This window comes from Trachypithecus francoisi, unplaced genomic scaffold (assembly GCF_009764315.1).
Source record: "Trachypithecus francoisi isolate TF-2019V2 unplaced genomic scaffold, Tfra_2.0 Lachesis_group14, whole genome shotgun sequence".
Lineage (NCBI taxonomy): Eukaryota > Metazoa > Chordata > Mammalia > Primates > Cercopithecidae > Trachypithecus > Trachypithecus francoisi.
The window spans coordinates 8,050,675-8,074,425 of NW_022681459.1; the positions used below are offsets into that span (position 1 = coordinate 8,050,675).

The 23,751-nt window shown below is 32.3% G+C and overlaps 2 protein-coding genes across 3 annotated transcripts in view; both read left to right on the forward strand.

Annotated features, from left to right (window-relative positions):
• Positions 1–23,751, forward strand: part of NCAM2 (neural cell adhesion molecule 2) — a 572,054-nt gene that overhangs the window by 543,361 nt on the left and 4,942 nt on the right. For both annotated transcript variants that reach the window (XM_033232201.1, XM_033232204.1), the window contains one exon: positions 21,688–21,807. In XM_033232201.1, the coding sequence (XP_033088092.1) occupies positions 21,688–21,807 (120 nt within the window). The remainder of the gene's footprint in view (positions 1–21,687; positions 21,808–23,751) is intronic.
• LOC117096550 (40S ribosomal protein S6-like) lies at positions 8,572–16,783 on the forward strand. Its single transcript, XM_033233959.1, has 2 exons — positions 8,572–8,626; positions 16,330–16,783. The coding sequence occupies exons 1-2, from the start codon at positions 8,572–8,574 to the stop codon at positions 16,728–16,730; spliced, it is 456 nt and encodes a 151-aa protein (XP_033089850.1). The 3' UTR covers positions 16,731–16,783.

The following is a 23,751-nucleotide window of genomic DNA, read 5'->3' on the forward strand; positions in this document are numbered from 1 at the left end:
ATCACATTTATTTATTTGCATGTGTTAAACCATTCTTGAATCCCTGGGATAAATTTTACTTGATCAAGGTGAATGATATTTTCAATGTGTTGTTGAGCTCAGTTTGCTCATGCTTTGTTGAAGATTTTTACATTCTGCATTCATCAGAGATATTGGCCTGTAGTCCTGTAGTTTTCCTTTTTTAGTTGTGTCTTTGTCTGGTTTTAATGTTAAGGTAACATTGACTTTATAGAATGAGTTTGGGAGTTTTCCCACTTCCTCAATATTTTTGAAGAGTTTGGGTAGAATTGGTATTAGTTCCTCTTTGATGTTTGGCAGAATTCGTAAGTCACCCCATCAGGTCTTGGAGTTTTCTTTAATGGGAGATTTTGTATTACTGCTTCTATCCCATTATTTATTTTGGTTTTGGATTTCTTTATAGTTCAGCCTAGGTAGGTTGTATGTGTCTAGGAATTTATCTAGTTTCCCATTTTGCATATAGTTTCTCTTAATATTCCCTAATGACTTTTCTTTTTTGAGATTAAGCCTTGCTCTGTTGGCTGGCTGGAGTGCAGTGGTGTGATCTCGGCTTACTGCAACCTTCACCTCCTGGGTTCGGGTGATCCTCCTGCCTCTCAGCCTCCCGAGTAGCTGGGACTAAGAGCACGCACCACCATCCCCAGCTAATTTTTCTATTTTTGTAGAGAGGGGGTTTCACCATACTGGCCAAGTTGGTCTCGAATTCCTGACCTTAAGTGATCTGCCCACCTTGGTCTCCCAAAGTGACCTCCCAGGGCCTCCCAGGCATGAGTCACTGTGACCAGCCATGGTTTTTTGAATTTTTGTGATATCAGTTCTTATGTCTCCTTTCTCACCTGTAATTTTACTTATGTCAATCATGTGTCTTTTAGTCTGGCTAAAGATTTATCATTTTTTTATCTTGTGAAAAAAATCACTTCTTTATCTTTAGGTTTTCTAAGTCTAAATTTTATTTATTTCCACTCAATCTTTGTTATTTATTTTCTTCTACTAAGAAGAAAATTTTGGGTTGGGTTTGCTTTGGCTCTTTCAGTTCTTTAAGATGCATTGTAAGGTTATTTACTTAAAGTTTTTCTGCTATTTTCGTGTAGATGTCTATTGCTGTAATGTCCCACTTAGTACTAATTTTGCAGAATCCCATAGGTTTGGGTATGTTGTGTTTCCATTATCATTTGTTTCAAGACATTTTTAATTTTCCTTCTTAATTTCATTGACTTAATGGTCATTCAGGAGCATATATATTTTTTAATTTCTATGCGTTTCTATAGCTTCCAAAGTTCCTCTTGTTATTGACTTTTAGTTTATTGTTTTCTGTTGTCAGAAAATATGCTTGACATGATTACAATTTTTTGGAATTTTTCAAGAATTATTTTGTGGCCTGACATATGATCTATCCTTGAGAATGTTTCATGTGCTGAGGAGAAGAAAATGTATTCTTAAAAACATGGATGAAATGTTCTTTAAATGTTTATTAGGTCCATTTGGTCTATAGTATATTTTATGACTTATGTTTCTCTGTTGGTTTTCTGCCTGGATGTCTTGTCCAATGCTGAAAGATGGGTTTTGAGGTTCCCAGCTACAATTTTGTTAGGATCTTTCTCTCTAGGTCAAATACTATTCACACTATATATCAGGGTTTTCCAATGTTGGGCGCATACATGTTTATAATTGCTATATTCCCTTGATTAATTAACCCCCTTATCATTTTACAATGACCTTATTTGTCTATTTTTATATCAATCCCTTTATCATTTTATAATGACTTTGTCTATTTTTACAGTCCTTATTTAAGCATTTTAGTCATTTTCTATTAGGTTGTCTTTCTTTTCCTTACTGATATGTAGATGTGTTCTTTTATACAACATGTTCTACATACACAACCTGGGCTATACATATAAATTATGTATATACAATTTATTATGAGTATAGATAAACCTTTATGATATAATGAAAATTATATATATAATAAAATATTTGCATATGAAATATAATTTTACATATAACTTCTTTTCTTATTTTGTGGATTCTTTTAACCAGCAAAATGTTGTCTCTGGGGATGCCGAGGCGGGTGGATGACCTGAGGTTAGGAGTTCGAGACCAGCCTGGACAACATGGTGAAACCCTGTCTCTACTAAAAATACAAAAATTAGCTAAGCATGGTGGTGGGTGCCTATAATCCCAGCTACTCAGGAGGCTGAGGCAGGAGAATCACTTGAACCTGGGAAGTGGAGATTGCAGTGAGCCACTGCATTCCTGGATGGGCAACAAGAGCAAAACTTTGTCTTAAGAAACAAAAACAACAAAAAAATGTTTTCCCTGGTGAACAGAAGTGCCTGATCCTAATGTAGTTCAATATTTTAATTTGTCTCTTTTTTATCTTATTTTTAAAATATTTGCCTATCCTGAGGTCACTAAGGCCCTCTAAATTTTCCAGTAAATCTTTATCATTTCACATTTTACCTTTAGACATACAATATACCTGAGTTAGGACTCCATACACTTTTCAGTTAGTATTTTTTACACTATGTTTAGAAAATAGCACCAGTAATTGAAAATGTCATTCTTTTCTCACTAATAGCAGTGCCATGGTTGTGACATCTCAAATGGCAGGATTCAAATAGGCCTGTTTCTGTTCTTATTTTATTCCATTTTTCACCTTCTCTATCCTTTCACCAATACCAGACTTTATTAATCTCTAAATCTTTGCTATAGTTGTTTTCTAACTGATAGAATAAGTTCTCCAAGTTTGTTGTTCTTCAAGATAGTTTTGCTAGTCTTGATTCACATATCCATTTAAACCAACTTGCAATTCCAAATTTTAAAAATGCTATAATTTTTACTGGGATTGTATTAATTTTGTAGGTTCATTGAAAGAGAATTAATATCTTTGAAAGATAAACTATTTTAAACAACAAATCAGTAATAACTTGTGTGAGCTTTTTAAAAAATCTAGATTTACTTATGAAGTGAAATTTTAAAAGTACCTCATTCTTTCACATGCAGTCCTTTTAGGTTGCTGCATATGTTTAAGCAGATGGTGTTCTGCACAAATCCAAAGAGGGCTATTTATCAGGGTCATGACACCACTTGACTTATGCAGAAAATGAGTGCAGTAACCTTAGGACCAATTCCCTTACTTCAGTAAAGAGTTATTCATTAGAATACATTATAACTAAACAATAAAATTTTAAAAAATATTTCTATCTATGACCACTTGTCTTAAAATACGTATACCCATGAAACATAGTGAAATCATCAAGATATTCTCTAAATTTTAAACAGAATTATTTTTATTTTTGCTAGAAACAAAGCAAATTGCTTTCCTAACTTAAGATATTTTCTCTAATTTACTTTTTAAGTTTGAAAAATTGCTGACTTTTCCCAATTCTCATTTCATTGAATAAAGTAATTTTGATAGAATTAATTCAGTGGAAAATTTAATTTACTACCTGTAATACCATAATTCAAATGCAAGGTATTATGGACACTCACTCTGGGCATGACCATGAACAGTAAAGAATACTGATAAGACACTATAAACAATGGCAGCTTAAACTCGTGTAAAGTACTGAATAATGACCAGACTTAGCTAGAATTAACTGATGGGTTTAGGTGTTTGAAATCCTCTTATTACATTTTATCATTTATAACTGAAGAAGACATCCATTTTAGAGTTTTTTTTCTTTGCCTATAAAAATGAAACCATGGGCCATGCGATTTTAAACTTCCTTTACAAATCTACAATTATTTCACTCTAATTATGAACTGTTCAGTAAATAACTCTACAATTGATAAGATCTCAGGAGTTTGAGGGAGCCAGAAGCATACTGTATGTCCATGTATAGAATGGTTGTAGAAATGACCAAAACACAATTTTAGAAAACAAAAGGAACAAAAGGCATCCCACCCTTGCAATTACTCCCCAAAGAACCACATCTACAGTTTGTACTCTTTAGTGTCTGGCTTCTTACAGAAAAGTTTGGATTACTCAGAAAAGGAGAGTAAGGTCTACAGTGTCTGAGAAATAAGAACAAAACCTTGCACAAGCATTTCATGACATCAATGCTAACAAATGGGGAGACCAATGAGATAAAAATTAGTTTGGCAAATAACATATTTTATTTAAAATATAAACTAAAAATTAGTTTGGCGAATAATTATTAGTTTGGCAAATATTTTAATAATCTAATTATAAAAGAAATTTTTTTTCAATTCTAAGGCAGAAGTAATCATTACTTTTCTTATAATGAAACCCCATATGCCAACTGAGATTTATTTTTCAAAATTAAAAAACAAAGGCTTTTAATCTATTTTTTAAATATTAAAATTCTCCTGAACTTCTATGTACCTAAAATTCAAGAAACTTCACTTTTAAATGTTCCTGTAATGTCACATTTTATTTTGTATACTGGTGTTTTTTCTCTTTTTTCAAATCTGGCTCTTTCTATTGAGAAAATCTAGAACAGTCAACCATCCGTATTTTTTTTTCCACTTTCAACTTCCTCCCTCATTGCTCAATCTCTTCTATTTTTGGCTTATGCTTCACTAAAGCTGCTCTTTTCAGTTGAGAGATTTTATGTTGATCAAATCTCATGTCTTACTTTAGTTTTCAAATTCTCAAACCATCTTGGAGAATGTGATGTTGTTTACATGTTCCCTTACTGACATTCTACCATCCCCTTCCAAGACCCTGTATCATCTTAATTCTCTGTGTTTCCTCCTCAGCTCTCTTTCTTTATGTATAATTCATCCTATAACTCCAAATATCACCTCTACATGTATGAATACCAAATAAATATCTATGTCTGGTCCTTATCATTCTCGTGGGCATCAGGATGCCTGCGTGTGTCTATTTCTAAACAAAATGGCAGTAATTCAAAATGACTGAAATCTAACTTAGAATGATGACTCCCAAATTACTTTCTGTTTCTGTGGTCCCCATGTCTGTCAATAGAATAAGTGTATTTCCAGTTCCACTTCAATTCCATTTCAAATGCTTCTAGCTCAATAAAGATTTTCTATTTCATTCACTTGGCTAAAACCCTGTTTCATCTGTGTACTCCTGTTTCATTCCATTTGTCATATTCTTATATCCTTTATTACATATTTTTGGATTAATTTCTTAGCGTTGTTTTAAATAAGCCATTCTGAACAAAGTATAAGCTCCGTGGTTACTGGCATTTGTTCAGATTAACATAAACATTGCAGAAAATGGTCTTTTTCTGTCACATATAAGAAAACACTAGTTTCTTCTTTCTATTCTGTAGATAGTCTGCAAGGAACTAGAGGGTTGGAAAGCTCTGTGTTCTTGTGATATATTGTTTTTAAAACCTAATTCGAGCCTGGTCAGTTTTCCCTCAGTAAGTACTGACTTAAAACTTTAACATGGCCAGGCACGGTGGCTCACGCTTGAAATCCCAGCACTTTGGGAGGCCGAGGTGGGTGGATCACCTGGGGTCAAGAGTTCAAGACCAGCCTGGCCTACATAGCTAAACCCTGTCTTTACTAAAACTACAAAAATTAGCATGGCGTGGTGGCGCGTACCTGTATTTCCAGCTGCTAGAGACTGAGACACGAGATCGCTTGAACCTGCCAGTCAGCATTGCAGTGAAACAAGATGGCGCCACTGCACTCCAGCCTGGGCTATAGAGCGAGACTCCATCTCAAGAAAAAATAAAAATAAAATAAAATAAAACTTTATCACATTGTAAGGGAGTACCATTTTCAGCCTATTTTTAAGTAGCTGGGAAAAGATGCCAAGAACCAGTGGAAAAATAAATGAGCTTGAATCCCAGTACACTTGGACAAGTCATTCTGACTTCTGTGAACGTTAGTTTCTTTACCCATAAATTCTCATTTGCATTTCTGCTCCACATGTTGTGTGACATAAGTAAATGCAATATATGTAAAATATATGCAATATATATAAAATTACCCTTACAATGCCTGGCATTTAATAATAATTCTGCATCAGGCTTAGAAATACAGGAGAATCAGTTCTTCATAGCTACATTTTTTTTTTTAACATCACCAAGCCTATTTCAACTTTACTAAATTGTTTGTCTATGACCATTTGTTATATACATTATGTATTGTTACATATATATTTGTTATATATATTCTGTTGTATATATTCTGTATATATATTCAATACATGTAAAATACATGCAATATATGTAAAATTACCCTTATAATACCTGGCATTTAATAATAATTATGCATCAGGGTTAGAAATACAGGAGAATCAACTCTTCATAGCTACATTTTTTTTTTACATCACCAAGCCTATTTCAATTTTATTAAATTTTTTGTCTAAGACCATTTGTTATATATATTCTGTAAGGGATATTTTTACTTCATGAGATGGTAATTAGTATATTTCAGTTCAAAAATTAAAATCAATTGTTCTCAAACAAAATGCAAACTGCATATTTATTAGAGATGGAATAAACTAAAGAACTAACATAGATTAGCCTCTACTGCACACTAAACAAGATACAAATAAGAGACATGGTAAATACAGTGGAATCAATTCATTTCCAATATCTTTTGCTTTCTTCATCAGTACCTTTTATGCTTACTAATAATTGTCTGTATTTTTACATTATCTTCCTGAATGAACAGATCACAAAAGTTAGTTTTAGTTTTATTTAAATAGAGGCACATGATAAAACACATTGAATAAATATTACATATAGTAACACCATTACATATACTATATATATATATTATTATATATAAAGGTAGAGATAGAGATATAAATTAAATTTTGTAAGTCTTCTCTTTTGCTCATCCACTGAGCAAATATTTATGGAATAAATGCCAGGTTATAAGCACTTTTATAGAACTTGGGAACAAATTAGCAAGCAAAGAAACGATAATTTTGTTCACATGGAGTTCAAGTTGTTGTGGAAGATGGAAGTTCATAAATGTTAACTAAAAATGAAATGTCCAGTAGTGATAAGCAGTAAACAAATGAAAGGCAGGATGTTAAGTTGTTATTTGATACTGTGTCATAAACACCTCTCAGGGAGGTGACATTAAGCCTAAGGTTGGGAAATAAGGAGTCAGTAATATAACAATCAAGGGACAGAACATTCTAGGCAGATGTAAAACAGTTAATGTAAAGATTCTAACATGGGAATAAGCTTGCTATGTTCAAGGGCAAATGAAGCTTAGTGGTGAGAGTCAAAGAAAGAGAAACTGGTATAAATATCACATTGAGAAATTATCTAGGGGCCAAATTATTGTTCCATCTTCTTGCATCAAAGAAAAGGATCTGAATTTTATTTGAAATAGAAAACTACTAGAAGAGTTTTAAGAATATGACTTTTGCTATTGTATGAGGAATGTGTTATTGGGCCTGGTAGATTTAGGGGAATGATTTAAAATCAGGGAGACCAGGTAAGAGGAGCTTGAAGTAACCCAGATTAAAAATGTTGTTTTTGTTTGTTTGGTTGGTTGGTTGTTTTTTTGGTTTTTGGCCCAAGGCAGTGGTATTACACTTACGTAAGAGTGGGTATATTACAGACATAGTTGAGGTAGTGTCAACTACCTGATTGATGTCATATTTGGGTTAGGGAAAGAGAGAAATCAAAATGTACCTTCATGCCTTTGTTTGACTGTGCAAACAGCCAGATGTATGCAATTGTGCTGTTTATTTTTATATAACCCTACTATTTGTTAATTTGTCCACCAACACCTCTGTTTTTAAATCCTGCTGAGTTTAATTAACCTTAAGGAATTGGGTAAATGAAAATATGTGGTTAATTCCACACATATTATTGATCACACAATTTTTACATAAATTTCTTCTGCCTTGGGAAAATAGCTTTCAACTCTTAAAAAATGTAGTGTTCAAGTTGGAAAAAGATATAAAATCTTAATGAGAAGTAGGATATAATTGATTTGACTGTTCGGATTTATACTAGCTTCTAAACATGATCCCAAGCATTCTGAGACTAGCTCTTTCATATTTTCAAAACTTATGACTATGACAATTTACTAAAACCACATTAATTGCACTTAGAGCATTTTTGTTTTAAGAGCATCTCACAGCAGAGAAAAAATAAATTAAGATCAATGTCCTAGAGGATAGTATTCATGTAAAGTTCTACTTTAATTTTAATTTGGTTCTTATCAATTTAAATTAATACATATCTTGCATTATCAAAGTTTTCTTATCAGAATGACTAACAATACATTTTTAACAAATTATATTTTTACCGTTATTTACTCAAGCATAATTTACTAAGCATTAATATTAAAAATATTTATTGGACATCTATATAACAAGAGACAATTCTAACTTCTGTGACTGTAACTTGTGAAAAAGCAGACTCATTCCTTTCTAGCAGGAAACTTTTATTCTGGCAGGAAACACATTTTAGTTTTAAAAAATCAAATGATAAATAAATAATTTTTTATAAATGTTATGTAAAAATCAGTAATTTACCTACTCATATTTATCTAAGCAACTTGTGAAAGAACTAAAGCATAAGGAAGAGTAGGAATTAACTAGCTAAAGTGTGTATGTGGTAGGGTATGTGGAAAATGGTTCTTCAAGCAAAGGGAATGGATTGCATAAAAGGCTTTGTTATAAGAAAAAGTAGGCACTTTGGGAGGCCGAGACGGGCGGATCACGAGGTCAGGAGATCGAGACCATCCTGGCGAACACGGTGAAACCCCGTCTCTACTTAAAAAAAAAAATACAAAAAACTAGCCGGGCGAGGTGGCGGGCGCCTGTAGTCCCAGCTACTCGGGAGGCTGAGGCAGGAGAATGGCGTAAACCCCGGAGGTGGAGCTTGCAGTGAGCTGAGATCCGGCCACTGCACTCCAGCCTGGGCGACAGAGCAAGACTCCGTCTCAAAAAAAAAAAAAAAAAGAAAAAGTAGGATTTGATACAAAAACTGAAGAAATATATATGAAATATCAATTGTATTTTCTGAATAACACTGAAAAACAAAACAAACCAAAACAATACTCCCAGTTTTCAGCCCAGCATGCAAGGAGATTAAAAGTTGCCACTCTCCCCTAACAAACTGAAAGCTAAACAAACTGAAATCAACAATTCTTCTTAGAGTTGTAAGAAAAATGTGGTGTTACTGCAAACTACCGTCCAGAAAATTTAACAGACAGACAGGCAGATACAGAAAATCACAACTTATCAGAGCAGAAACCTATCAGCAGAAACGTCTATGAGAACCAGTTCTGGAATAGGACAAAAATGTAAAATGTTATTGATGAATTGGTTGAGGCTCGATGTGGACAAGTCTGTGAGTTGAAAACTCCAGGACAACTTAGTCATAGGACATCCTATGCTTCTGAGGATTTTACCTTCATGAGCTTAACCAAGTTCCTACAATGAATATTGGAGAAATAGCTCCTTGTGTTTCTAGAAAAGGAAGGGGGAAGTAACGCATTAAAATATACCAGAGCGTTCTGTTCTTAACAAAGTCTACTCTCAGGAGAAACTGTTTCACCAGAGCTTAACTTGGAGTTTTTAACAGAGCCTAACTGACCTGGAGAATGGAAGTAACCAACAGCACCCAGCTCTAGGTTTCCCCCTGGAAATCCCCAGCTCCAGCCCACACTGGTCATTCTGTCCCACCAAGGTTGTGGGAGGATCTGAGAAATGTTTGTGAAGTTTACAGCCAGAATCACGTACTCACTAAAGGACTGAGACCTAATCGTGGGATGATAGACTCTTCTTCTGCCTTACACATTACCTCCATATTACTAAAGGACTATTGATAACATTTACCTCTACTCAGTTATATCCAGCTGTCAGGAAAAAAATGACAAGGAGTACTAAACAGCAAAACACACAGTTTGAAGAGAGACGCAGCATTAGACCAGATTTAGATATGATGGCAATGTTGGAATTATCAGACTAGGAATTTAAAATATCGATGATTAACATGCTAAGAACTCTAACAGACAAGGTAGACAATAAGCAATAACAGATGTGCAATGTATGCAAGCACAGAGATGAAGATTCTAGAAAAGAGGAATGTCTTTGATAGGCTTGTTAGAATAGAAAGAGCTGAAGAAAGAATCTCTGAGCTTGAAGATATCTCAGCAGAAAGTGCCAAAATGGAAAGGCAAAAGGAAATAAGAAAAAAAAAAAAGACTCAAACAAACAAACAAAGAACCAGAACATAATATCCAAGAACCATGGAGTAAATACAGAAGCTATAATATATGCATATTGGTAATATTAAAAAATGAAGACAGGGAGACATAAACAGAAGAAAGATTTGAAGCAATAATGACAGAATTTCACCAAATTAATGTCAGGCACCATATCATAGATCCAGGAAATTCAAATGTGTAAATTCAAACATGTAAAAAAAAAAGCCCACATATATACATCATATTCAAACTGCAGAAAATTAACATATATATCCATATATAAGTATAGATATAACTATATTATTCATGTTCATATATACGAATGAATAGTGTATTTATATATTTTATATATGAATATCTGTATATATGAATATGAATATATATGAATGAATACTATATATATGAATATGAATATATATGAATGAATACTCTATATATGAATATGAATATATATGAATGAATACTACATTTATATATGAATATATGAATGAATACTATATGAATATGAATATATGAATGAATACTATAAATAATGTGACTATATATAAATGAATAATATATTTATATATATTCCTTATCTATATAGAATACTGAAAGGAGCAACAGAGCCAGAGGTAAAAACACCCTTACTGATGGAGGAAAAATAAGTTTTACATCTGATGTTTCTGCAGAAGTCATACAAACAAGAAAAGGGTGAAGTATTTTTAGTGTTGAGAGAGAAAACCCCAGTAGTTTAGAATTCTGACTCTGCGAAATGCAAAATTATCCTTCACATATGCAGCAGAAAGAATATCCTTTCTCAGACAAACAAAAATAGAGGGCATTTTTTGCCAATGGATCTGACTTGCAAGAAATGTTTGAACAAGTTCTTTTTTTTTTTGAGACAGAATTTTACTCTGTTGCCTGGTCTGGAGTGCAGTGGCATGATCTCCGCTCACTGCCACCTTTCCCTTCTGAGATTCAAGCAATTCTCCCGCCTCAGACTCCTGAGGAGCTAGGATTGCAGGCATGCGATACCATGCCCGGCTAATTTTTGTATTTTTAGTAGAGGCTGGGTTTCGCCGCATTGGCCAGGCTGGTCTCAAACTCCTGACCTCCACCTACCTCGGTCTCCCAAAGTGCTGGGATTTCAGGTGTGAGCCACTGTGCCTGGCCCTGAACGAGTTCTTCAGAGTAGAAAAATGCTTTAAACTAGAAACTCAGATCTCCAAATCATTTGATCATTTTTCAACTGGACTTGTTTGTTTTATGTTTTGCTGTTGTTATTATCTCTTGTTGTTGTTTTGCTATTGAATTAACTTCCTTAATATATCCTGGTTATTAATTCCTCGTTAATTGAATAGTTTGCAGATATTTTCTCCTATTCTGTAAGTTGTCTCTTCACTTTACTGATTGTTTCCATTGCTATTCAAAACCTTTTAAGCTTGATGTGATTCCATCTGTCCATTATTTGTTTTGGTTGCCTGTGCTCTTTAGGTCTTACTCAATAAATATTTGCCCAGACCAATGTCCTGAAAAATTTCCCCAACTTTTTCCTCTAGTAGTTCCACGGGTTCAGATCTTAGGCTTGAGTCTTTAATCAATTTTGATTTGATCTTTGTATATGGTGAGAGATAGGGATCTGGTTTTATGCTTTTGCATATGGATATCTATCAAGTTTGCCCAGCACAGTTTATTGAAGAGGCTGTCCTTTCCCTAATATATGTTTAAAGAAAGGAAGTGCATCAGAGAAAGACTAAGCGAAGGTAAATTAAAAACGTTTACTTTTCTTATTCTTACTCATAAGATTATTGAAAATAATGGAAACAATGTATTTTATTATATTATGTATATATACTGTGTATAGGATAAATGAATGGTAACAATGATATAAGGGATGAGAGGAAAGACTTAGAAATAACTTATCATGAGGAACTCCTGCTACCCATGAAGCAGTACAGTGTTATTTGAAAATTGACTTCATTCAGTTCACTGTAAATGTATATTGAAAATTCCTGAACAACAAATAAACAAGTTAAAAAAGTATAACTGATATGCTAAGGAAAGAAAATTAAATCACATAAAATGCTCAATTGAAATCGCGAAAGACAGAAAAACAGTGAAAGACAAAAACTGAAATAAAGAATAAGGGCAACAAATAAAATAGTTACAAATATACTAGATATGAATCCATTGTATCAATAATTACCTTAAAATCATAATTATCTAAATAGATCAATTGCAAGGCAGAGACTGTCAGAGTAGATAAAAAAAAAAAAAAAAGAAACAAGACCCAACCGGATATTGTTCACACGAACAAAAAAAACACAACAAGTATAATGATACAAGTAAATTAAAGATAAATAGATAGAAAAAGACATACTATGCTAACACGAATCAAATGAAAGCAGGAGTGGAACTATTGATGCCAGATACAGTCAACTTCAGAGCAAGGAAAGTTATCAGGTTTCTAAACGGGTATTACCTAATCATAATGGGGTCATTTCTTAAGGAAAATACAGCGATTTTTAACATGTATATGTTTAACAAAAAAGCATAAAAATATGAGAGGCAAAAATTAATACAACTTAATGAGAAATACAGGTATCCACTTTTATAGCTGAAGACTTTAACATTCAATACAGGAATCCAGGAGGCAGAGGTTGCTGTGAACTGAGATCACACCATTGCACTCCAGCCTGGGCAATAAGAGCGAAACTCCATCTCAAAGAAAAAAAGGTTGGGAAGGTGGAATACAAAGATAAGAATAAAAAAGTATGAAAAAATGGAAAAATTTTAAGAAAAAAAGAAGAAAAAAATAAAATGTCAGTAAGGACATTGCTTAATCAAACAACACCAATCAACTATATATGTCATAGGTGGACTACTTCATCTAATAACACCAGAATACATACACTTCTCAAGCTTGCCTAGGATATGCACCAAGATAGATCACACCCTAGGTCACATGACACACTTTAAAGCATTTTATAAATAGGAATCATACAATGTTTGCTCTCATACCACAATGGAATTATACTACAAATCAATAAAAGAAAGCCAGAAAATACTCCAAATGCTTGAAGATTAAACCATGTACATTTAAGTAACACACAGGTCCAAGAAAACTATCTCAAAAGAAATTTTTAAATATTCTAAACTAAATGAAAATGAAAATACAGCAAATCAACATTTTGGGGATGAAGTGAAAGCAATGTTTAGAGGGCAGTTTCCTTGAATACATATATTAGAATATCAGAAAGACTTAAAGTGAATTATCTAGATTTCTACCCCAGGAAACTGAGAAAAGAAGAGCAGATTAAGTTCAAAGTAAGCAGAAGAAAACAAATAATAAATATTGTAGAAGAAGTTAATAAATTTCAAAGCAAAATCAATAGAGAAAATTAAAACCAAAAGCTGGTTCTTTTAAAAGATTAACAAAATTGCTAAGTCTATACCTAAGCTAACTTGGAAAAATAAAAGAAGACAGAGATAGAGAGAGAGAGAAAACACAATAATATCAGAAATAAAGAAGGAATAATTACGATAGACAGCATTCTCATTCAAAGGATAATAAAGTAATGCCATGAGCAACTTTATGCCAATAATTTGATAACCAAAGTGAAATAGAGAAATTCATTGAAAGGCACAATCAGCTAAATGTCACAAAGGCAGAAACAATCTGAACAGACCTTTATATCCATCAAACAAATTGAATTAATAGTTAGTAGTCTCCCCAGACAGAAAGCACCAAGCCCAGACAGGTTCAGTGGTGAATTCTACCAAACGTTTAAACATTAAATTATATCAATTATCTACATTCTATTTCAAAAGATAGAAATAGAGAGATTACTTTCTCATTCTATGAAGCCAGCATTACTGAAATGCTAAAAACAGACAGAGAGATGACAAGAAAACTACAGGCCAATATATTTCTAAACATAAATGAAAACACCATTTATAAATCATTAGCAATCAAATCCAACAATTTATAAATAAACTATATATCACATCCATGTGGGATTTATCCCAGGTATGCAAGTCTGATTCAACATTAAAAAATCAATGTAAATCTAACACATCAAGATAATAAAGAAAAATAATCATAAAATCATATTAATATATGCATAAAATTATTTCACAAAATTTGATATGCATTCATAATAAAGGTTTTCAATAAGAACAAGGGGTGGACCTTCCTTAACTTAATAAAGGATATCTAAAAAGCTACAACTTACATCATTTCTTTACATCTTAGTGAGTAACTAGAAGCTGTCCCCACTAAAATTAGGAATAACTCAAGAATATCCTCTCTCACTAATTCTTTTCAACATTGTACTGGAAGAACTAGCTAAAGCAATAAGACAAGGAAAGGGAATAAAAGGCATATTCATTGGGAAGGAAGAAATAAAACTCTCTTTGTTTACAGATGACATGATAGTCTATGAAAAAAGTCTGAAAAAACACCTGGGTATAATCAATGATTATAGCAAGGTTGCAGGATAAAAGATTAATAAGCAAAAATCAGTTAATATGCAAAAATAAAAAATATACCAGCAATAAACAAGTGAAATTTGAAGTTAAAAACAAAATTATTCTTTTCATTAGCACCCCACAAAATTAAATACTAAGGCATATATCTAATAAAATATGTACAAGATCTATATAAAGAAAACTATGTAACTGATGATAGAAAATAAAAGAATAAAATAAATGGAGAGTTATTTCACGTTCATGGATAGAAAGGCTCAGTATGGACAAGATGTCAGCTCTTCCCAACTTGACCTGTAGAGTAAATGTAATCCCAAAACAAAATCACAAGTTACTATGTGAATATTAACAAATTGATTCTAAAGTTTATTACATAGAGAGGCAAAAGACCCACAATAACCAAAGTAATATTGAAAGTATAAATTTGTAGGACTGACACTATCTAACTTCAACACTTACTATAAGCTACAGTAAACAAGACAATGTGATTTGGCCAAAGAATACACATATTAATGGAACCAAATAAAAACCCCAGAAATAGACCCACATAAATATACTCAAGTTAACTGACATGTCACACATAGTTAAGGCAGTACTATGGTGAAAAGATGGTATTTTCAACAAATGGTACTGGAACAACTGTAATCCATAAGAAAAATATATATCTAGTCACAGACATTATGCACTTCATAAAAATTAACTCAAAATGTACTATCAACCTATATGTAAATCAAAAAATTATAAAACTACTAGAAGAAAACATGGCAGATAATCTAGATGACCTTGGTTTTGGTAGTGAATTTTTGGATTCAACACTAAAAGCACAATCCGTGAAAGAAAGGTGTTTTTGTTTGTTTGTTTTTTGTTTTTGTTTGTTTGTTTGTTTTTTGAGATGGAGTCTTGCTCTGTTGTCCAGGCTGGAGTGCAGTGGCCTGATCTCGGCTCACTGCAACCTCCACCTCCTGGGTTCAAGTGATTCTCCTGCCTCAGCCACCTGAGTAGCTGGAATTACAGGTGTGTGCCACCATGCCTGGCTCATTTTTTGTATTTTTAGTGGAGATGGGGTTTCACCATGTTAGCCAGGATGGTCTCAAACTCCTGACCTCATGATAAGCTGGACTTCTATAAAATTAAAAATGTATGCTTGCAAAAGACACTGTTAGGTGAATGAAAAGACAAATCACAGAATGGGAGGAAAAATTTGCAAAAAACATATCTGACAAAGGACTATTATATGAAATATACAAATAATTCTTAAACTCTATATAATAAAAAGAAGAGCCCAATTAGAAAGTGGGCCAAAATACTTAATACACACCTAATTAAAGAAGATATACAAATAGTAAATAAGCCTATGAAAAGATATTTCAAATCCTATGAACCAGGGAAATGAAAATTAAAATGAGCTACTGTACCACTGCAAGCCTATTGAAATGGTCAGCATCTAGAACACTGACAACACCAGATGCTAGATGTGAAGCAACAGGACATCTCATTCATTGCTGATGGAAATGCAGTGATACAATCACTTTGGAAGACAATTTAGCAGCTTCTCAAGAAAATAAATATACTTTTACCTTAAAATTTGTTATTTGAGCTCCTTAATATTTACTCAAAGAAGTTGAAAGTGTATGTCTACACCAAAACCTGAACACTGATGTTTTCAGAAGCTTGTTTTGTAACTGTCAAAACTTGGAAGCAATTAAGACATCCTTCATATTCCTGGACTGACTGATACTACAGTGCCTCGCCGCCTGGGCCCCAAAAGAGCTAGCAGAATCCGCAAACTTTTCAATCTCTCTAAAGAAGATGACGTCCGCCAGTATGTTGTGAGAAAGCCCTTAAACAAAGAAGGTAAGAAACCTAGGACCAAAGCACCCAAGATTCAGCGTCTTGTTACTCCACGTGTCTTGCAGCACAAATGGCGGCGTATTGCTCTGAAGAAGCAGCGTACTAAGAAAAACAAGGAAGAGGCTGCAGAATATGCTAAACTTTTGGCCAAAAGAATGAAGGAGGGTAAGGAGAAGCGCCAGGAACAAATTGCGAAGAGACGCAGACTTTCCTCTCTGCGAGCTTCTACTTCTAAGTCTGAATCCAGTCAGAAATAACTTTTTGAGTAACAAATAAATAAGATCAGATTCGGAAAAAAAAAAAAAAAAAAGACATCCTTCAGTAGGTGAATGAATAAACTGTGGTAGATCCCAACGATGCGAAATTATTCAGCACTAAAAAGGAAAAAGATAGCAAGCCATGAAGAAATATGGAGGAAACTTAGATGATTATTACTAAGTGAAATAAGCCAATTTTAAAAGACTACCAGTAATACTTTATAATTCCAGCTATATGACAAATATAGTTTTGCTTTGAGAAAAACAAAAGACACTGAAAAGATCAGTGGTTGATAAAATAATTGTGGGAAAATGTCATTATAAACATTTTAAAACACATAGAATGTACAACCCCAAGAGTGAACCTTAATATAAAGTATAAATATGGGGTAATGATGTGTCAATGTAGGTTCGTTGATTGTAACAAGTGCACCACTCTGGTGGGAGATGTTGCTAATCGGGGAGGCTATGCATGTGTGAGAGCAGGGGATACATGGGAAATCTCTTTATCTCCCTCTCAATTTTGCTATGAAATTAATACTGGTCTAAATAAAGTCTATGCAAATGGAATTCAAAAATTATTCTTTGTAGTTTATAATTGCTGGGCATCACAGCAGATTCTTTTCTTGATCTTAAAAAATTGCAATGTATATGGTTAATAGTTTGTAATAATGAATACATGTACATGGGAAAGTGGAAAGACGAAAAGAAAAAGATAAACATTAATAAACAAGGTTTACCTTCTAGTAGACATATACACATGTGTGTCTAGAAATATTTATCATTACTCCCTCACAGCCACACGTTTATCACCTCAAAAGACTGGCTATTATACTGAATTACACTAATCTAAATGATAAAGAAGAAACAAGAAGAATCAAGGATGTTGGGGAAAAGTGAATATACAGAATAAAATCTATAAAAAATCTAATTATATAATTTCAAATATTTCAGAAAAGAAGTTATATACTTCAGCAAGTTATTATAATCCCTAGGAAACAAATGGCACACAGATTATAAAAAATGAGTGAAATTTTGCTGTCATCTAATTGGCATATTTGAATCATTTTCATCCCTTCCATAATATGTAAAATGAAAATATCATCGTTGATTCATAAAAACATAGATGAATGAGGTCTTATTGGATGTTCAGTCCTAATCTCCTTTTCATTCATTCCCCCTTACAAAGGTATCATGACAGTAGTATCTGGTGGTTATTGTGAGTGAAATATTACATAAATACCTGCTCCTCAATTTTAGCTGTATACGTGGGCCCAAGCTTGAATCACAAGCAATTAATCAGAAAATCTGAGAAAGTAAAGAGAATACTAACTCACATGATGATACCTCCTGTCCAATGCAGGTATAAAGAACATGAAATTTTCCATATTAAATTTGTTTTGGGATGTGTTTTATTTGGATTATTTTTGCATATTCTCCCATTCAAGTTAAAATTCTTTGCAAGTAAGTTATTCTACATAGTAGAGTTAAACTTTTTTATAAATTATGCATTTTGAAATAAAACATAGAATACATCAATATTTTAAAAACCTTACAGCCATATTTGTATTTTAAGGTAACCACAGTATACCCTTTTACTCTTCTTCCCTTTTCTAAACTAATCATTCTCAAAGCTGTTTGTCATGATTAATTAATTGCATGAAATCCTTACATTCTGGCAGGGTGTGCTTATTAATTAATCAATAATATCACCTCTCATGATATACCAGATGACATCTGACAGGGGCAGAGTGCATGGACATTTACTGTCTTTGATGTGTGGAAACGTGTGTCTCTCTCTCTGTGTTAATATTAATAAAACATAACATAGTATTAGTGTTTCTTTAAGTAGCTAAATATTTTAGTTACAAAAGCAGTACCAACATATATAATTTATATTTAATATAGTAATATCACCTTTTATGATAGACTGGATACCATTTGACAGGGACAGAGCACATTTAGACATTTACAGTTTTAATGTGAAATCTCTATCTCTCTGTTAATACAACATAACATATATTAGCATTTCTGTAAGTAACCAAATATTTTAGTTTCAAAAGCAGTATCTATATGTGATTTTATATTTAATTTAATAAAATTGTATATAATTTTATGTAAACACTCAAAAATCAAACAAATGTAAAAAATAGAAATCAAAGACCTTAATTAATACTGATCCTATTTGCCACCTCATACATAAGCATTACTTTTTTTTTCTTTTTTTAACTTTTTAAATTTTTTTATTATACTTTAAGTTCTAGGGTACATGTGCATAACGTGCAGGTTTGTTACATATGTATACTTGTGCCATGTTGGTGTGCTGCACCCATCAACTCGTCAGCACCCATCAATTCGTCATTTATATCAGGTATAACTCCCAATGCAATCCCCCAATAATTTTCCGTGTGGTCTATAGTTTGTAAAGAAATAATATCCTAGATACACACACACTCACACACACAGATATTTCTATGTACATACATATATGTATATAAATTTTAGCAAATTTATATCACATAGAAACGCAGCTGCAATGTTCCATTTCCGCACATAAATCTCTTCCTCATTCTTTTTACAAATGAGTAGTATTTCATAGTGTTAGATATAGTGGTACATACATATAACAGCATAGTATGCAGCATGAAAAAATAAGAGACAACTCTAAATGTTCTTTTGTAGATTATAGCTAATACTCAGTGTTAATTCAAAAGCCTCAATTGCATACAGTTAGTATATCACCATTTGTGTAAAAATAATTATATGCATTTTCATTCATATGTGATATCTGTGTAGAATGTCTCTGGAAAAAAATTAATGTAAGAAAAATTAAAATTAAAAAGATCGCTGAAAAAAATAAGAATTGTAAAGGCTACTAAGTATTTTCTCTTGTTAATATTTAATTTCCTTTCAGTAATGTTTATTTCATTCTTTTTAATTTAAAGATATTTGTTTGCATATTAATTTTTAGTAAGGAAAACAATTAAAATCAGAACTCACTAGTTCTCTCTTCTTTCTGCATTATGCTTTATTTCATCACATATTCGTACCAATTGTTAATATAAGAAAATGAATCATTTTCTTGCCTAGAATCATCAATAGCTACTTTTCCACAAATAGTATAATCCTGTATGTCATCACAAACACTGGTATCATGCAGAATTTTTTAAAAGAATCAATTGAAGAATAACAAAAACTAACACAGAGACAAACAAACAAAACCACTTTAAGATCCAATGGTGGTGGGCTCTTCATCCATCTTTACTAACTCTATAGATCTTACTTACTTGGGGCCGTTATCAGAGAATGTTGCTAAATGTGTCTTAATCACTGTCTCTTACAGACATCTGATTTTCAGAGCTAAAAAGTGTGTTCACTTCTAGATTTTCTTCTATTCTTATCAACACGCATTCTTCAAATTATGATGCATGTGTATGTGAGGTACCTACCTACTCAGATAAGAGCAACAATATGTAACTGTGATCTGATCAAAAGTATTTTATATCCTTAGTATTTTTTTCTATATAAGTCTTAGCATTTGTAGAGTCTGTTCAATCTTTGGATCATTGTAGATTTGTTGTTTGCTTGCTTTTGTGTGTGTGTAATCCTAGTTTACATGCTTCTTAAGAGCAACTTTTAATGTCCTATATCCACCATTATGATAAGAAATATAACAGTTTCCCTGCCCTGAATGTTCTAAATGTGCCACCCTTCCTCTAGTCCCTGGCAACTACTGACTTTATTATTGTCATTATGGATTTGTCATTTCCAGAATGTCATATAGTTGGAATTATAAAGTATGTAGTCATTTCAGACTGCCTTAATTGCCTTAGTAACTATATTTAAAGTTCTTCTATGTATTTTCATGGTGGGTAGCTCATTTATTTTTTATTATGAGTAATTTTCAATTTTACTGATGGTCCACAGCTTATTTATCCATTGCCTACTATCCATTCATTTATTGGAAGACAAGTTGGTTACAATTTTTGGCAGTTTATAAATAGTGTTACTGTACACATTTATAGGAAGACTGTTGAATGAATACATATTAAAGTCCCCAACCCTTCCTTAGTTGTTTTTTTTTTCTTCTGTACCTATTTAAATCTTTATTACGAGTACCTCATTCCCAAGTCTTCTATCTCACTTTACTCCTTGTCATCACCAAATAACTTCCTTGTTATCCTTTTTTTGGTTGTTGTTCAGTTATGAGACATGAAACTTTGTATTGTTTTCTATTTTTCATCAATTATGAAAAATTACATTCACTGTCATATATGTTTGAAATTTGATAAAGATGACATTGGAGTATGAAGTTATAAATGAAGAGGTATGCACGTATGTTACAAAGATTACTTTATTTAAACTATTTTCTTGAAAAACTTGAATATGTTAGAAGTCCATAATCATTTTACAATTAAGATCTTTCATACAAATTGATAGACATATTTAAAAGAAAACAACACACACAAATTTCGTCTTCTAAATTTTGAAATAAAAGCAACATTTCCAAAGTATTTCAAATGTTTTAAAATTTTTAAATGTTTATTTTTTATTATTTTAAAAATGTTTTAAAATAGTTTGAAATTTTAACATTTGGCTAGTGAGAGGAAAGAAAGCTACTTGATGCTATACATTTTATTAACAAAATATTTTCATTTTTTTCCAAATAGAAAGTGTACAATAGGATTTAAAATGTGTACCAATTTTGCAAAATAGTTGATACAATTTTGATGAGAAAAAGATATCCAGAAAGAATGGAATTTATTCCTTTTTTTCTGAGTAATAATATATGGTGAGATAAATTTAAACAGAAAAGCATTTCTCAGTGGTTTCCATAAATTAACCAAGTTGGATTTATTTGGAGGAAAGTAGAATTTGGTGGTTTTAAACTGTGTTTGTTCCATAATGCATCCCTTTTTACATTAAACAGGTGAGATGTTTTTGTTTATGTTCCTAGGAAAGATGGATCAAAAGAACCAATAGTGGAGATGAGAACAGAGGATGAAAGAATTACTAATCACGAAGATGGGAGCCCAGTAAATGAGCCAAATGAAACCACACCACTAACAGAACCTGAGTATGTAGCTGGGAGTGCTTACTTCTATTCACATGGGTATTGGCAAAATGATAACACATTATTATTGTTATATTATATATTTAAGAAAGTACATGTGAATATCTAAAATCCATTTTCTATTGAGATATTTTTCATGAAACCTTGTATGAATGTCAGAGAAAGTCTGATAAACTGTATATCTATAATTTAATGCAAAAGTATAAAAAGATATCTTACAGAGTTTAGATTTTCAACAATAGTCTGTCTTTTTAAGATAGTGTTGTTTTCCCTTTCAAAATAAAATAATTATATTTACTGAAATAAAGACATGTCAGGAAATTTGTCATTGCTTTGAATATAAATGTCAGTGAAATATACACAAGGCTATTTTAAAAAGAAATAATGTTTGTGTAGAGGAGAAAATAATATTAAAGCGTTTATCATTGTAATGTCTATGCAGTAAATGATGCTTGGTTTCCATTCTTGATATTACTTATTTTGTATCTCTAATAGCTCTATTAAAACTATAGTAGATAACAAAACCTGAAAAGATGAATATATGCCTAGATTCATGCACAGGACAATTAGAATAATTCAAAGCAAAGACATTATTACAAAGTGTTAATAGTACTATTATATTGGAGGTATGTGATACTAACGAAACCATGGTGATCAAGTACTTCTTATAATTTTATTATTTTTCAGAATAAATATTTATTTTTATAACACCTAATATTTCCTTGCAGAGTAAATTGATTTAGGTTTCTCATCCTAAATCACAGACAAAAGCTGGTCCCAGATGAAGAAAATGATTTTATTTTCATAAATTCCCTCTATCTGCCCACAAGGGGCTGCAATAATTAATATTTACAGAAACACAAAGTACTACTCTACAGAAAAAAAATTTAATATAAATCCTCGGGCCAATTTTAGTGATTGCGTTTAGAGATTATTACAATCTAAATTCAAATTAACTGGATTAGATGTGGGTTCTGTATTCTCTACTTTAGAAATAAGAGGTGTACATGAAAACTAGTTAATAATATGCTCTTGGACTGGGGTATATTTTGGGAAAAAAGGGTAATTTAATAACTACTCTGTGTCTCCATTATAGAAAATAAATCACCAATATAAAATAATATGATTAACAGTAATCTTAAAAATATTTTACCTAAACATAAGTGGTGAGAAATTCTATACACAGAAACAAGCTATCAGTTTGGTGAAAGCACTTAAGTCATCAAAAACTTAATATATATTTCATGAGTAAGAACTATATTAAGTGTTATGCTAACTTACTATCAGAACTCTAATCAGAACTTTTTCTCTACAATTTAATGCTTGAGGCGACATATTGCTTCTGTGACCTTGTATTGTCAATATTTTCAGTACTTGTGAATGCTAAAAAGGAATAACCGAGACTGCACTATTTATAACATATATAAAATAGCCGCCTGCTCTCGTTGGCACAATGTTTTTTTTTTTTCATTACCGGCAATGGATATTACTAGTTTTTGCCTATTTCTTACTTTAATTAGTTCTGATAGCTTTGATCTGCAGAATCTGTTTTAACCCTTCTCATTCAAAAATATAAAATAAATTACAAATAAATCCCAGAGGAACTAGCGTTGTAACTTTCTCTCCATTATAAAATGGTAAGGCTAAAGTCACAGAGATGGGTTGGAATACTTGGAATACTCTCTTTCTTCCTCTCTCTCTCTCTTTCTTTTCTTTCTTTCTTTTGGAAACGACTTTCACTCTTGTTGCCCAGGCTGGAATGCAATGGCGCGATCTCGGCTCACCTCAACCTCTGCCTCCTGGATTTAAGCTATTCTCCTGCCTCAGCCTCCCGAGTAGCTGGGATTACAGGCGCACACTGCCACATCAAGCTAATTTTGTGTTTTTAGTAAAGACGGGGTTTCTCCATGTTGGTCAGGCTGGTCTTGAACTCCCGACGTCATATGA